Raw genomic sequence first — 15,516 nt, forward strand, 5'->3', positions numbered from 1 at the left:
CAGCCGTGAACTCCCATCCTCTGTTTATGTAGCAGAACATCGGTTACAAGTTCGAAAGGTGATCCCTACACCGCAACAGTGTAGAAATTGCTGGCGATTTGGTCACCCAGCGAAATATTGCAGATCTATAGCCGAATGCCCAGTCTGTGGTGCCGATGACCATTCTAATACATCTTGTAGTCGACCTCCCTCTTGCCTTAATTGTCATGAGGCTCACCCTTCTTACTCTCGCCGTTGCCAGGTCTACTTAAATGAGCCAGAAATCCATTGCCTCAAAGAGGCAGAAGGTCTCCCTTATGCTATGGCAATTTCTCATCTCCGCCTCCAAGGGAGACTACCCAGTATTTCTTATGCTCGTGTTTCTAAACGTCCCCCCAATTCTGGGGTCCTGTCTTCTGCAACCTCATCTGTGGTTACCCCTCCCATAATCACTCCTGTCTCTAATCCTTTCATTGTTCTGGGCTCAGAAGTCCCTACTTCAACACCTCAGTCTGTTCTCACATCTTTGTGTTCTCCCTCACAAGTGCCGGTATCAACAAGACCTCGACCGATACCTCCTCCCAATTGCCCCTCTACTTCTCAGAAGTCCAAAAAATCCCCATTGCTCAAATCTCCTTTAACCCCTCATTCCCTTCTTCCACCTCCACATTTTACGTTTCCAGTCTCTGTACCTGGTTCTTTTCCTCTCACTGGCTCTGTTACAAGTGTGGAGGTTCACCCTCCTCCTTGTACTGTGCCTTCCTCCCCTGTCCCCTCCCAAGTTTCTTCCTCTTCTGTCCCCTCCCACACTTCTCCAGTTCCCTCCACCCTTTCGTCCCCCCCTACTTTGGTACAGTCCATTACTGTCCCAATCCTTATTCGCCCTCCTCCTTCCATCTCCAGTATTGTCTCCCATACGTCTTTGAATTCCGAAACGCTTGAAGCTATCTCAGAATATATTGCAGAGACTAAACCATCAATGGACACTGATCCGCCCATTCCTTCTCTTTCCTCTCCTCCATCTGTGCAACTCCTTTCTTCGCAGCGCTCCGTTCCTTCGCTACTTGAACGTTTTCCACTGCTGCCACATGTGGACTTTTCAAACCCCTCTAGTCCGTAGGTACCCTTATCTGCGGATTTCTGGTATCTTTATCGTTACCAATTGTGGCCTATTTACATTAGAATATCCGCGGCCTCAGGGATAATCGAGGTGAGCTTCAGATGTTGCTTTCTAGGTTTTACCCTGTTGGTGTTTGCTTACAAGAACCAAAATTAAACTCCGCTGTTATCTATCGCATCTCGAGCTATAATTTACTGTATTCTTCGGATCCTTTTTCTGATGGGACCTTTAATGAAAGTGCCCTTCTTCTACGCACTGATATTCCATACCATCAGCTATTTGTTCGTACTACGCTGCATTACACTGCAGCCCGTATCCACTTGCGTAAGTAATAATCATAATAATATTAAGTTTATTTCTTTGTAAAGGTTACAATGTCTAATTACAATTTTGATTTGCTAAGTACAAAGATAGCCACTATCATGCCGAGGCATTTTGGGCATACTAATCCTAATACATGTACAGTGGACCCTCAGCTAATGATGGCATCAGCTAACGTTAAATCCGACTAACGATGCATTTTAATGCAAAAATTTTGCCTCGGCTAACACTAAAAAACTCGCCCAACGCAATTCGTTCGAAACACATCCACGTGTGGCCTGAGCGCACCTCGGTTGTTCCGTGGGTGCCAGTGTTTACAAGCCAGCGAGTGCGGTCGCATCCACGCATACATACAATCGGAACATTTCATATTATCACAGCGTTTTTAGTGATTGCATTTGCAAAATAAGTCACCATGGGCCCCAAGAAAGCTTCTAGTGCCAACCCTGCAGGAAAAAGGGTGAGAATTACTATGGATATGAAGAAAGAGATAATAGCTAAGTACAAAAGTGGAGTGCGTGTCTCGGAGCTGGCCAGGTTGTATACCAAACCCCAGTCAACCATCGCTACTATCGTGGCCAAAAAAACGACACTCAAGGAAGCTGTTCTTGCAAAAGGTGCAACTTTATTTTCGAATAAGAGATCGCAAGTGATAGAAGATGTTGAGAGACTGTTATTGGTGTGGATAAACGAAAAACAGATAGCATCTCTCAAGCGATATGTGAAAAGGCTAGGAAGTTGCATGAAGATTTAATTAGAAAAATGCCTGCAACTAGTGGTGATGTGAGTGAATTTAAGGCCAGCAAAGGTTGGTTTGAGAGAGTTGAGAATCGTAGTGGCATACATAGTGTGATAAGGCATGGTGAGGCTGCCAGTTCGGACCAAAAAACAGCTGAAAAATATGTGAAGGAATTCAAGGATTACATAGACAGTGAAGAATTGAAACCTAAACAAGTGTTTAATTGCGACGAAACAGGCCTGTTTTGGAAGAAAATGCCAAAAATGACCTACATTACTCAGGAGGAAAAGACACTCCCAGGGCATAAGCCTATGAAAGACAGGCTTACTCTGTTGATGTGTGTTAATGCTAGTGGTGATTGCAAAGTGAAGCCTTTATTGGTGTATCACTCTGAAACTCCCAGTGTGTTCAGAAGAAACAATGTCCTCAAGGCTATTATTATTATTATAATCAAGGGGGAAGCGCTAAACCCGGAGGATTATACAGCGCCTGGGGGGGGGGGATGTGGAAGGCATTCAGGCTTAATTCGGGGAACTGGAGCACAGATCCAATTCCCTAAGTCAAGAGCCCCTCACCAACATCAAGGAACCTTCCTTGAGGGGTCCTCAAGGCTAATTTGTGTGTGATGTGAAGGGCAAACAGTAAGTCATGGGTCACTAGAGACCTTTTCTATGACTGGTTACACCATGCATTTGCCCCCACTGAAAAATTACCTCCTGGAAAATAAATTGGACCTTAAGTGCCTCCTAGTATTGGACAGTGCTCCTGGTCATCCTTCAGACTTGGCAGAGCGACTTTCTGGGGACATGAGTTTCATTAAGGTCAAGTTTTTGCCTCCTAATACCACTCCTCTCCTGCAGCCCATGGACCAGCAGGTCATTTCAAACTTCAAAAAACTCTACACAAAAGCTATGTTTCAAAAGTGCTTTGTAGTGACCACAGAAACTCGATTGACTCTAAGAGAGTTTTGGAGAGATGACTTTAGCATCCTCAATTGTGTAAACATTATAGGTAAGGCTTGGGAGGGAGTGACTAAGAGGACCTTGAACTCTGCTTGGAAGAAACTGTGGCCAGAATGTGTAGACAAAAGGGATTTTGAAGGATTTGAGGCTAACCCTGAGAAGTGTATGTCAGTTGTGGAATCATTTGTGGCATTGGGGAAGTCCTTGGGGTTGGAGGTTAGTGGGGAGGATGTGGAAGAGTTGGTGGAGGAGGACAATGAAGAACTAACCACTGATGAGCTGCAAGATCATCATCAACAGCAAGAGGCCAGACCTGAGGAAACTGCTTCGGAGGAGGGGATAGAGAAATTGAAGAAGTTGCCTACCTCGAAGATTAAGGAAATATGTGCAAAGTGGCTTGAAGTGCAAACCTTTTTTGATGAAAATCACCCTCACACAGCTATTGCAAGCCGTGTTGGTGACTATTACAATGACAATGTTGTGAACCACTTTAGGAAAGTCATAAAGGAACGGGAGGTACAGGCCTCTATGGACAGATATGTTGTGCGACAGAGGTCCAGACTCTCAAGCTGGTCCTAGTGGCATTAAAAGAAGAAGGGAAGTAACCTCGGAAAAGGACTTGATACCTCAAGTCCTAATGGAAGGGGATTACCCTTCTAAACATTAACAACTTCCACACTCTCCTATCCCATCAGTCATCACCAGATCTTCAGTAAAGGTAAGTGTCAGTTTGTGTGTATTAAAATTAATATTTCATGTGGTAAAAAATTTTTTTTTTTTCATACTTTGGGGTGTCTTGCACAGATTAATTTGATTTTCCATTATTTCTTATGGGGAAAATTAATTCAGCTAACGATAATTTCAGCTAACGATGAGCTTTCAGGAACGGATTAATATCGTTAGCTGAGGGTCCACTGTACATGGTAACTAATTAAAACTAGATAAGAGAATAGTACATAGTAATTATACTTAAAACTAATGCAAGTGGTATACAATCCGTTCTTTGTATCTCCCTCCTCGGGTATTATCTATCCAGGATGTTGCCTTATCTCGTCCTTACCGCCACCACTTCTGTTACTAGGCGATTTTAATGCTCATCATTTCCTTTGGGGGGGTCTCACTGTGATTCACATGGCATTCAGTTGGAGGCTTTTCTTGCTTCTCACCCTCTCCATGTTTTAAATACAGGTACTCCCACCCATATTGATCCTCGTACTCATACTCTCTCTCTTGCATTGATCTCTCAGTCTGCTCTTCCTCCACTGCACTAGACTTCACCTGGTCTGTTCTCCTGGACTGACATGACAGTGATCATTTTCCAATCATTCTTACTTCTCCTTCATATTCACCACTGCTTCGTAGCCCACGCTGGCAATTTGCTCAAACAAATTGGGACCTTTACTCGTAACTAACTGCTTTTAGTGAGGTCCCTTCTTTGTCCTCCATTGATGAGCTTTTACACCTCTTCTCGTCCTCGGTTTTAACTGCAGCTTCTCATTCTGTACCCCAAGCCTCGGGCAGGCATTCTCAGAAGTGCGTGCCTTGGTGGTCTCCTGCTTGTGCTTGTGCAGTACGTTTGAAACGCGCTGAGTGAGGCAGGTACCAGTACAATAGAACCACTGAGAGACTTCTTGATTTTAAGCAGAAGTGTTCAGTCGCTTGCCGTGTCATCTGTGACGCTATACACACTTGCTGGTGAGATTGTTTCCATCACCTTTGCTTCCTCTATGAGTGCAGTCTGAAAAAAGTACGGAAACTGAGTGATAAATATTCTCCTGACCTGGCTCCTGTTCTGCGGGTTGCCGGTGTTGATACAGCAACCCCTCTTGACGTTGCCATTGAAATTGATAATCATCTGGTCCGTATTTCTCAGGGGCTACATCTGTGCCCCTCATTTCTTTCCTCAAAGTCTGCCAGAGTTAGCGCCCTTACTTTTCTTCTCTCAAAGAAGAATCTTATAATGTGCCTTTTACACTTCAGGAACTGGAGGTGACACTCGCAGCTTGCAGATCATTGGCAGCTGTGCCAGACGACATTCATATTCGGTTGTTACAACATTTACATCAGTCAGCCCTTGAAGTCCTCTTATACCTCTTCAATCTTATTTGGTCACAAGGAGTTCTTGCTGAGCTGTGGAAATCTGCCATTGTTCTCCCTTTCCGCAAACCGGGTACTATGGGACATGATGCTTCCCACTACCATCCCATTGCTCTTACTAGTGCAGTTTGCGAAGTGATGGAACGTCTGGTAAATTCACATTTAATGTGCTATTTAGAGAGACAACAGCCTCTCCACCAGTCAATATGGCTTTCGTAAGGGCCGTTCTACCAAAGACCCCCTTACTGCGCTTGGATACGTATGTTCGTAATGCATTTGCAAATAACCACTCAGTTATTACCATATTTTTTGACCTTGAGAAGGCATATGACACAACTTGGAGGTACAGGAGGGCCCCAATTATACGGCTGGTTAGGTTCCAGGCTACTGCCGTAAAGCGGAAACCGCCGTAAAGTGGAACACCCTTTTTTTCCACTTACAAATGCATACAAACACTAGATAACAAGTTTACACTAACATATATTAAGTTAGCAATAGAACCAGGCATCAAAAAACAATAAAAAAGTACAATACACACATAGTGCACTCATTACTTACCTTAAAATATTTATAGTCTTAATCTAGGGTGAGACAAGTAGTATTTATTGTAAGAAATCAAGTGTGGTATGTATGGTAGTCAGCCAGGCTACCATACCAGGCCACCCCACCCACACATACAATTCTATGATATTTAAGCATCCCAGAGCGATAAAATGTATATACAGTTCACTCATTACTTACCTTAAAATATAGGGTGAGATGAGTAGTATTTATTGTAAAAAATCAAGTGTGGTATGTATGGTAGTCAGCCGGGCTACCATACCAGGCCAACCCACCTACACATAATATTCTATTACATTTAAGCATCCCAGAGCGATAAAATGTATATACAGTTCACTCATTACTTACCTTAAAATATTTGTAGTCTTAATGTAGGGTCAGGAGTAAGTAAATGAGATAAAACGAATAAATGAGAGAAAGAATGAGTGCATGAGAGAGGACAGGTGCAGAGTTATGTATTATTATTATTATTATTATTATAATCAAGGGGGAAGCGCTAAACCCGGAGGATTATACAGCGCCTGGGGGGATGATGTGGAAGGCATTCAGGCTTAATTCGGGGAACTGGAGCACAGATCCAATTCCCTAAATCAAGAGCCCCTCACCAACATCAAGGAACCTTCCTTGAGGGGGTGTGCAGAGTTATGTAAACAAACCAGGCGAAGGTAAGTTTTGTAAACGAAGTGTACACGTCTGGTTTGTGTACAAGTTACATTGTGTACAGGTTGTCTCTACATTGATACGGTAGAATAAATAAAGAAGAACACTCCCATTCTCATGTAACATCATTTTGAGAAGAAATGATGCTCTGAGTGAAGGCAATGGAAATAAGTCACTCTGACTTTTTTGAGTTATCCTAGGTTCTCTACACATATGTTATGTATGATAATCTATGTAACTGTATTTGTGTATACCAGAATAAACTTACATATATACGAAAGGAATAATTTTCTACAGTTACCCCCAGTAACACATTTTCTCTTATGTTAGATTAGAGAAAATGTTATTCTTGGCATCACTTGTACAAGTTATCTGGCTACCACATCTCATATTTATGTTTATTTATTCTATTGTAGGGTGTATTTATCATCTTTTTATGTTATGTATCGTGTTTATTATATAATTTTGAAAAAAATATCATGGATGGATTAATGAAAATGTGTATATTAATGTAATATACAACATTTAATGAGACTCGGTGATTATTATTATTATTATTAGCATTTCTAATATGGTATCACTTGTGCAAGTCATCTGCTACCACATCTCATATTTATGTTTATTTATTCTATTGTGGGGTGTATTTATCATCTTTTTATGTTATGTATCGTGTTTTATTATATAATTTTGAAAAAATATCATAGATGGATTAATGAAAATGTGTATTTAACGTAATATACGACATTTAAATGAGACTCTATGATTATTATTATCATTACTAATATGACGTCTGGAGACATAAGACACTCATACTGATTTTAATGTGTACCTGCATGCCAGCACAGTATGTAAGTTTATTTAAGTACAGGTATACATAAGTATAATTATCAGAGTATATATAAAATATGAAATAACTTTTAAAAACATTTGAAATTTTGGAGTTTCCAGACAAAATGGAGAGACTTAGTGCTTACTGAGCTCACGAAGAATGTAAACAAACAAGGTGGGGCACGGTGACCATATTAGAAAGTCAGGTGGGGGGAGCTGTATAGCGAGTTTTGGTCATAATTTGAAATGACCATATTAGCGGAACGCCATAAAGTGAAACGCCGTAAAGCGGGGCCCTGCTGTATAATATTTTGGCCCAAGCCCACTCATTAGGCCTCCGAGGCAATCTACCATCCTTCCTTAAGAGCTTCTTAACTGACAGACATTTCCGTGTTCAGGTTAATAATATGCTGTCCCTGGACTTTGTCCAAGCTGAAGGTGTTCTGAGCACAACACTTTCTCCTTGCTATAAATGATTTGGCCTCTCTTCTTCCATCCAATATTTGGTCATCCCTTTATGTTGATGACTTCGCTATTGCTTGTGCAGGCACTGACTGTCGCCTCATTACAGTTTGTCTCCATGTGGTCAGCCGTGTTTCCCATTGGGCCACCACGCATGGGTTTAAATTTTCCACTAATAAAACTCGCCAAATTGCTTTCACTAGACGCTCTGTCATCTCCGATCATCCTTTGTACCTCTATGGCTCCCATATCCCTGAATGTGATATGGTCAGGTTTCTAGGCCTTCTCTTTGACCATAGGTTATCCTGGAAACCTCACATTACCTCTCTGAAGGCAACTTGTCACAGCCGGCTGAACCTTCTTAAAACCCTTGCTCATCTTTCATGGGGAGCTGATCGTCGAACTCTCCTTCGCCTACATTCAGCCCTAATTTTTCAAAACTTGATTATGGTGACCAGATCTATTCAGCGGCCTCTCCTGCTACTCTACCCTTAATCCCATCCATCACCGGGGATTACGTTTAAGTCTTGATGCTTTTCGCTCTTCCCCTATTGAGAGCCTCTTTGCTGAAGTGAATATTCCATCCTTGTCCAATCGCCACGATGCCCATTGCCTTCGCTACTAGGTTCGCTCTCATGATCTCCACAACCCTTCCATATATAGAATAGTCACCGATGTTAGTAGACATTCTTTGTTCGTTGCCCCTGTTGCCGCATCTCGCTTTTCCCTGCCCCCCTGGGAAGTTCCGGCTGTTCGAGTCTGCTCTTTCTCACTCCCTTGTGCGAAAGCCCAACTTCCTATGGTAGCTTCCTGCTCTCTTTTTCTTGACCATTTCCGCTCTCATTCTCATGCCATCGCTGTATACACAGATGGCTCTAAGTCTTCTGACGGCGTCGGATTCGCAGCAGTGTTTCCGGACAGTGTTGTGAGTGAGCATTTACTACCCTCGGCTAGCATTTTTACTGCTGAATTGTATGCCATTCTTGTGGCACTTACCCATATTGCATCTATGCCTGTCACCATTTGTGGTTGTTTCAGACTCCATTAGTGCTTTACAGGCTATACAAAAATTTGATACACCTCATCCCCTAGTTCTCCGTATCCAACTTTGGTTATGCCGTATCTCTACCAAGTATAAAGATATTGTTTTTTGTTGGGTCCCTGGTCATGTTGACATACAGGGCAATGAACAGGCAGACACTGCTGTGCAGTCAGCAGTACATGACATTCCATTTTCATATAGAGGTGTTCCATTCACAGATTATTTTGCTGTAATTGCTACCCACCTTCGCACCCTTTGGCAACAATGTTGGTCTGATCTGCTCGATAACAAGCTTCATTCTATTAAACCTAGTCTAGGTTAATGGCTGTCTTTTTGTCATCAGTGTCGAGGTTGGGAGACTATTCTCCCCCATTTTCGGATTGGCCACACTCGGTCTTACTCACGGGTATCTCAGGGAGAGGCACCCTGTTCTTCTCTGTGAGAATTGTCAGGTTGCAGTATCTGTTAGCCACATTATTAGACTGCCCACTCTATCAACGAGTACACAATTTACCTCCAGCTTCGTCTCCGCTCTGTTGCTCTCTCTTTACCTTCCCTTCTTGCTGATGGACCCTCCTTTAATCCAGACTCTTTCATTGACTTTTTGACAACTGATTTACTCCACAAACTCTGATACCTTTAGCACTCCCCACAACTCTTTCTACCTCACTCTCTTGCTACCCTAGCTGTATAGCCCCTGTGGCTTAGCGCTTCTTTTTGATTATAATAATAATCTTGCTACCCTCTACCCCCGCACTATCCACTGCCCCGCTGATCTCCGTAACCTACCAATCCCTTTTGCCACCTGATACCCTTGCTTCCTTCCCTGCCCTGCAGTACTGTATAGCCCTTGTGGTTTAGCACTTCTTTTTTATTATAATAATACTGGATCCTCATAGGTTTAGTGCTCCCCATTAATGTAATAATACAACAACTGGAAATTTGAAAAAAATAAATGCTGAAGCTATAATTGCTCCCTAAATATTCTGTTCACTTTAATATTATACACTTACTAACCTGACTGGCTCCATATTTTCTACATAACCAACTATTGTGCTAATTGAATCATACTGTTCATACTAGTGGTTATTGATATCTTTATTCCTCGTTCATGAATTTTTGCTCCAAAATCTCTGACAAGGAATTTTCACTGACCCCAAAAAGTACTTTGCTGAAACATTTCAAGACTAAGCTTTACACAAAATACTGCACACAATAAATTTAGGACTATTAGAATATGAATCCCAATGATATAAATCATGTCATGGATATTTTTATAATGTAACCAGTTATGTATATTATAATTAAATTATGGTAAACTGTAACTAGTACCCCCAAACCCATTCATTTTCATTTTCATTCCTGAAACATGCTTTGAATGTAAGACTAAGGCAAGGTGTATTCAAAGCAGAATATAAATACAAGCTGTCAACCTTGCTATGGATAGAATATTAAATGGGTACCTTAAAAATGTTGGGACCATTAAGACACACTTAAAATTGACATTTTATTTTAGAGAAAGGAGAGGTAATACAAAATACTAGGTACCCACTTACAGAAATTTGCAGAGTACAACCAAGCTGAACAGGTCAGCTACAGCACTGCAAGGGAGTGGAATGAACTAAGACACAGTAGAAGCAGACCCAAAACAGGATCATATGAGGCAGGCCCAAAGAATAGACCTTGTTCTCCATAACTTTTTATAGGTAATCACATACTAGCCCAGAATCCAGTAGAGCAGTGTTTAGCTAGTCTGACTTCAGGCTTCTTGTTCAAATTTTCAGTTATTCTCTAATTTACATCCTTGCCCCCATCCTGCAGCTACTGTCTCCTGACCCCTTCCTTCAGAGAGAGGACCTTTGATGCTGGTAAGGGAGCTCTTAATCTAAGGAAGTGCACCTATCTTCCCCTTCCTCAAGTTAAACCAGATTGTCTCCCATATCCCATGTGCTGTATGACCCCTATGGGTTTAGCACTTCCTGTTATATAATGAACCTTTTCAGTTAACGGACTAATGGACAAAGGTGCGTGTGTGTTATTGCCGATTGTTTATTATATTCAAATTATATTTGTCATGATTGGTTCTGGTGACACTAATGGACACAAAGAACGCACTGTCCTGTAAAACAATACAGGGAGGGTGTGAGAATGGGTGTGAGGGTGAGTGGGTGTAAGAGGATGGGAGTGAAAAAAGGAACATAAGGGAAGGAGGGAGGGTAGATGGATGAACCAGAGGGTGGCTTTCAGAATGCATGAATAGGTACATGGGTAGTGGGTATGAAAGTCACAGGTGGGTGGTTATGAAAGAGGGTGTGAATGTAGGTAAGTGCAAGGTGGGCAAGAGATGAGTGTAAGGGTGGATGGGTCAGAGATTGGTATGAGAGAAAGGGTGGATTTGAGAGGGTTGATGTAAGAGGTGGGTATGTGAGAGCAGAATTGGGGTATATTACAGGGTGAGTGGGTGAATGCATGAGTAGATGGATTAATGAGGATGGGAATTTGTAGGTGAATGTAAGAGGGCGAGTCTACCTTGAGGACTCCTGCTACCTGGGTGTTCCGGGGATCAGTGTCCCCATGGCCTTGTCCATGACCAGGCCTCCTGGTGGATCAGGGCCTAGTCAACCAGGCTGTTACTGCTGGCTGCATGCAGTCCATTGTACAAACCACAGCCAGGCTAGTCATGTACTGACTTAAGGTATCTATCCAGTTCCCTTTTGAAGACGGCTAGGGGTCTACTGGTAATTCCCCGTTATATATGACTGTAGACTGTTGAATAGTCTTGGAGCCCCAGAAGATTTTCCAGGTGTTAATTATATCTTTCTTACTTGCATTCCCAAGAATACTGATCATGGGACTTTGAATGGTCAAAGTAATTAAAGTGCTTAACTGGGCGATTGTGAATGTGAGGATAGGTGGGTGAATGCTAGAGGTTGGGTGGATAGCTGGGCAGATGGGGGGGGGGGGGTGGCTGCTTGAGTGAATGTGAAAGGATGGGCAGGTGAGCATAGAATACCTTAGTATATGAAGATATTGGACTTGGATGCAAGAACTGCACTGACTAAATGTGTTGTGCACAAGAACGTCTGTCCTGGGTTCCCACACTCGCCCACCCATCTCCCTGCCTTACCAACAATACCCCTCCACCAGACCTCCCACACTATCCAATAACAAATACAACGTGAATAAATCTGTGCAGATCTTCGACGATCTCTGCAAAAAGGAAGAAAAAAAAAATATACACAGGGAGGGCAGCAGTGAATCAGTGATGGATGGAAAAGCCTCCCTTGGCTCTCAGCAAGCCCATTTTCCCATTCCTGGGACTGGAGCATTCCTCATCCCCCCCCCCTTTCCCTATGCCTGACAACCACTCACAGCTAACACAGCATAAATAATAAATCTGTAGTTCTTTACCAATCTTTATTTAATTAATGTAATCTCCTTATATAATGCATACATGTTACATACACAAAGTATGAATACATTTGGTAAAAAATTAACTGAGAAAAAATTCATAAATGGACAAAATCTCAAAACAGATTTTTTCCCACTTTGTCCGATACTTTCATTTGTACGGCCAATTTTTTTTTGTCCAAAGTGTGTTAATGAGAGGTTTAACAGTAATTTTTTTTTATATCTTGTGAGTGGTCTCCAGCCCTTTACTTTGGGATGCCACCTCTTTTCTCTTGCCTATTATAATATTCCCTAAGGTAGATTGGCCTGCCACTTTCTTGTAACATTTTCTCACAAATATTATTCAAAACATCAGATTAACCTCAGCATTGCCTTAACCCTTTTGTACAAATCTGTGGAACAGATACCAATTTGAATTAATAACTTCATCTGTTGACAGAAGCTGTAAGAGCAATACTATAAAATCCTGCCTTTTCTACCTAGTGAAAATTACATTAAAATTTTCAGTAACTTTGTGTACAAGTGGAGGATGTACTCAAGTTTAGATAACTTGCCAGTTTATGATGGTTGTCATGTGTTTTTGATAGCTTGTTTGCAGATGTAGTTTTGCCAGCCTTCTTACCTGTTGAGAATGCCTGCAAGTGCTGGCATGCTTCCCACATTCTGATTAAGTTTTAATCAGTAGTATTACAATTTGCAGATAGAAGAGGACACACAATTATTTGGGTTATGTGCACCATAACAGTCATCCTCGTTGTTGCACTAGCCATCATTGTTCAGAATGCCTGGAAGACAGCATCCATCATTGACAGCATTCGGCTTAAAGATCTTCGTGAAGACCCACTGTTAAAATAATTTGTGGGCTAGGTAAGTGACCAGGAGTGGCAGGAAGCAATACCTTGGGCAGATGAAGACTACCTTGATCACATTCATGGTTTTGTGTGACACAATTGCACTACAGTGCTAATTTATTTTTTATTTACTTTGAAGTGACTAGAAGGTAATAGCATAATATAATTTCCCATAGTGGTTTTTAAAATTAACTTGAGCCAAAGTTGTGTTCCTTTTTATATGTATTATCAACCATTTATTTGGTACTCAAATATCTTTCAATAAAAGAGAAAACACAATTGCTTGCTTCTTTGGTAATGTCTTTCAATAAAACGAAATATTTCTTTGGTAATTTTCCAATACAATGGAAAATATTTCTTAAAACTTCTTAATTATTCTAAATACTTTTAACTATAGTAGTTAGTTCTGATTAAACTTTACTTTGACAAAAAATAATGGATTTTAAATGGTTTAAGTAAGTGTTTAAGCAGTTTTTGTAATTTTCAGTGAACAATGTAAAAAAAAAAAAAAAAAAAAAAAGGGCACATTCCAGTTACTATGCATTATTAGTCAGCCACTGTTGGTTAGTGCTACTCATTGCTTGTGGTCATTCAGGCAGGCTGTAACATAATTATTAATTTCTACATATTTGACAGGAGGTTGTAACCATCAGCAAGGAGGAATATGCATATGCTAAATGTAATTCCAGTGCAGAATTTATTGTTTTCATAGGAGTATCTCCATGAAGGGACATCTAACCTGAGTTAGCAAAGATGAGTCACAAACGAGGGCCACGGGGAAAATTATATAGGTTTCGATAAGATTACTTGAAAGCAGTTATATATATAATAATAAATTTCCAGTTTATAAGTACAGCTTAAGACAATGATGTAGATTCTGCCAAGAATATCAAATCACTGCTAGACATGTGAAGCATTTATACAATACAGAATTCTAGAAAGATTCCTTGCCTCCTCAAAGTTAATAGGTTACTAATTTTTGCTTCTAGAGTACTGAACTGAATAATTTTTGAACTTTCGCTTATGGCACATGAACCTGCCAGTCGTACTTCCCAGACATCAGTACTCATCCACCAGGTAACTATCATTTATGCAGGTTCAGTTTTATACGAGTACAATACATAATTTTGTTTTAGTTTTGGGATGTATGAGTTTACAACTGTACTTTGTAAATGTGAATAACTTAGGAATATTCAATAAAAGGATATTTTAAGTTTGCAATTTTTTTTCATTTTGTCTTTAAAGATAAAAAAAATAAAATCTTATATGCACCAGTTACAAAATATATTGTTTTCCATATATATTATACAAATACATTAACAATACCTTATTACTAGTTGATTTTAATTTGTCCATAAATAAAAGGTTGATTTCAGTTTAGTAAAATTTTTGATGAATACAATTTCAAATTCTAGTCAATAACTCCTGAAGAATGAAGACACCATTTTCCTGAAATTTCATAAATTTTCGTTGAGCCTGAAACTTCTGAATTTAATTCTACAAAAATCAGCTGAAGGGATTGTCATGCAGATGGAACAGCACCAGTAATATCCATATCAGCAACCAATCTGGGAAAAAACGAATTATATTATTAGATAAAAGTTGTAAGCATAAGAATAAATAACATGCTGTAATACTACTAGAAGTTGGCCATCAGTAATCTGGCACTAATTTCTGTTAGCATAATTTAAAATTTCATCATTATACTGACTCAGAAATTGTGCAGATGGTTGTAAATCCACAGCAGAAAGCAGTGATGAAAATGAGGAAGGTGTAGCAGAAACACACTATTGATAGGTTAATTAAGTGTATTCTAACCTAACCACTGTAATCCTGCAAACTCACTAATCCGGCACACTACAGGTCCCAATGATGCTGGATTAGTGATGCTTGACCTGTACTACAAGATATATTACCACCCCTCAAGAAAAGCTCCTTGATGCAAGTAAAGGGCTCTTGATCCAAGGAATAGAATTTATCCTCTTTCTTGAATCAGAGGCTGACTCCCATTTCCCAGGTGCTATGACCCAAGGAAAAAAGAAATAGTTATAACTATGACCATAATTTTTTAAAGGGGTGGACTGGTAAGCCAGCATCAGGAAGCACTTGTCCTGTTTCCTGATGAACCTTACCTAACCTAGCACTTCCCATTAATATAATAAACAACTTTATAAGGACCTTAAACTAGCAAAACAGGACAACAACAATGTTCACAATGGTACCTTTCATATTATATTAGCCTGTTTTAATTAAAATTTTTTTTTTTTTACAACAAATCAGTTTTTAGCATACACAATCCCTTTGTATTCACATCTTCAGTCAATAAATAACTCTTTTGTGAAAAGGATCACTCAGTTCACATTTAGGAACTTGTAATTTGCAAAAGCATCACTGTCTCCACTTCTCTGCTCTGGGGAACAGTGGTAACGCAGTAGCTATTATTGCACTGGAAATATCTCCTGTGAATCGCCATAAAGTACAAT

General features: G+C 40.4%; 1 protein-coding gene across 11 annotated transcripts in view; it reads left to right on the forward strand.

Annotated features, from left to right (window-relative positions):
- LOC128690257 (uncharacterized) overlaps positions 1 to 14,254 on the forward strand; it is a 92,461-nt gene extending 78,207 nt beyond the window's left edge. For 9 of the 11 annotated variants that reach the window (XM_070090583.1, XM_070090585.1, XM_070090584.1 and 6 more), the window contains one exon: positions 12,883 to 14,254. In XM_070090583.1, the coding sequence (XP_069946684.1) occupies positions 12,883 to 13,037 (155 nt within the window). In that variant the 3' untranslated portion in view covers positions 13,038 to 14,254. The remainder of the gene's footprint in view (positions 1 to 12,882) is intronic. The other 2 variants (XM_070090586.1, XM_070090587.1) reach the window with 2 other exon arrangements.
- The last annotated feature ends 1,262 nt before the right edge of the window (positions 14,255 to 15,516 follow it).

Source organism: Cherax quadricarinatus, chromosome 32, assembly GCF_038502225.1.
Source record: "Cherax quadricarinatus isolate ZL_2023a chromosome 32, ASM3850222v1, whole genome shotgun sequence".
Lineage (NCBI taxonomy): Eukaryota > Metazoa > Arthropoda > Malacostraca > Decapoda > Parastacidae > Cherax > Cherax quadricarinatus.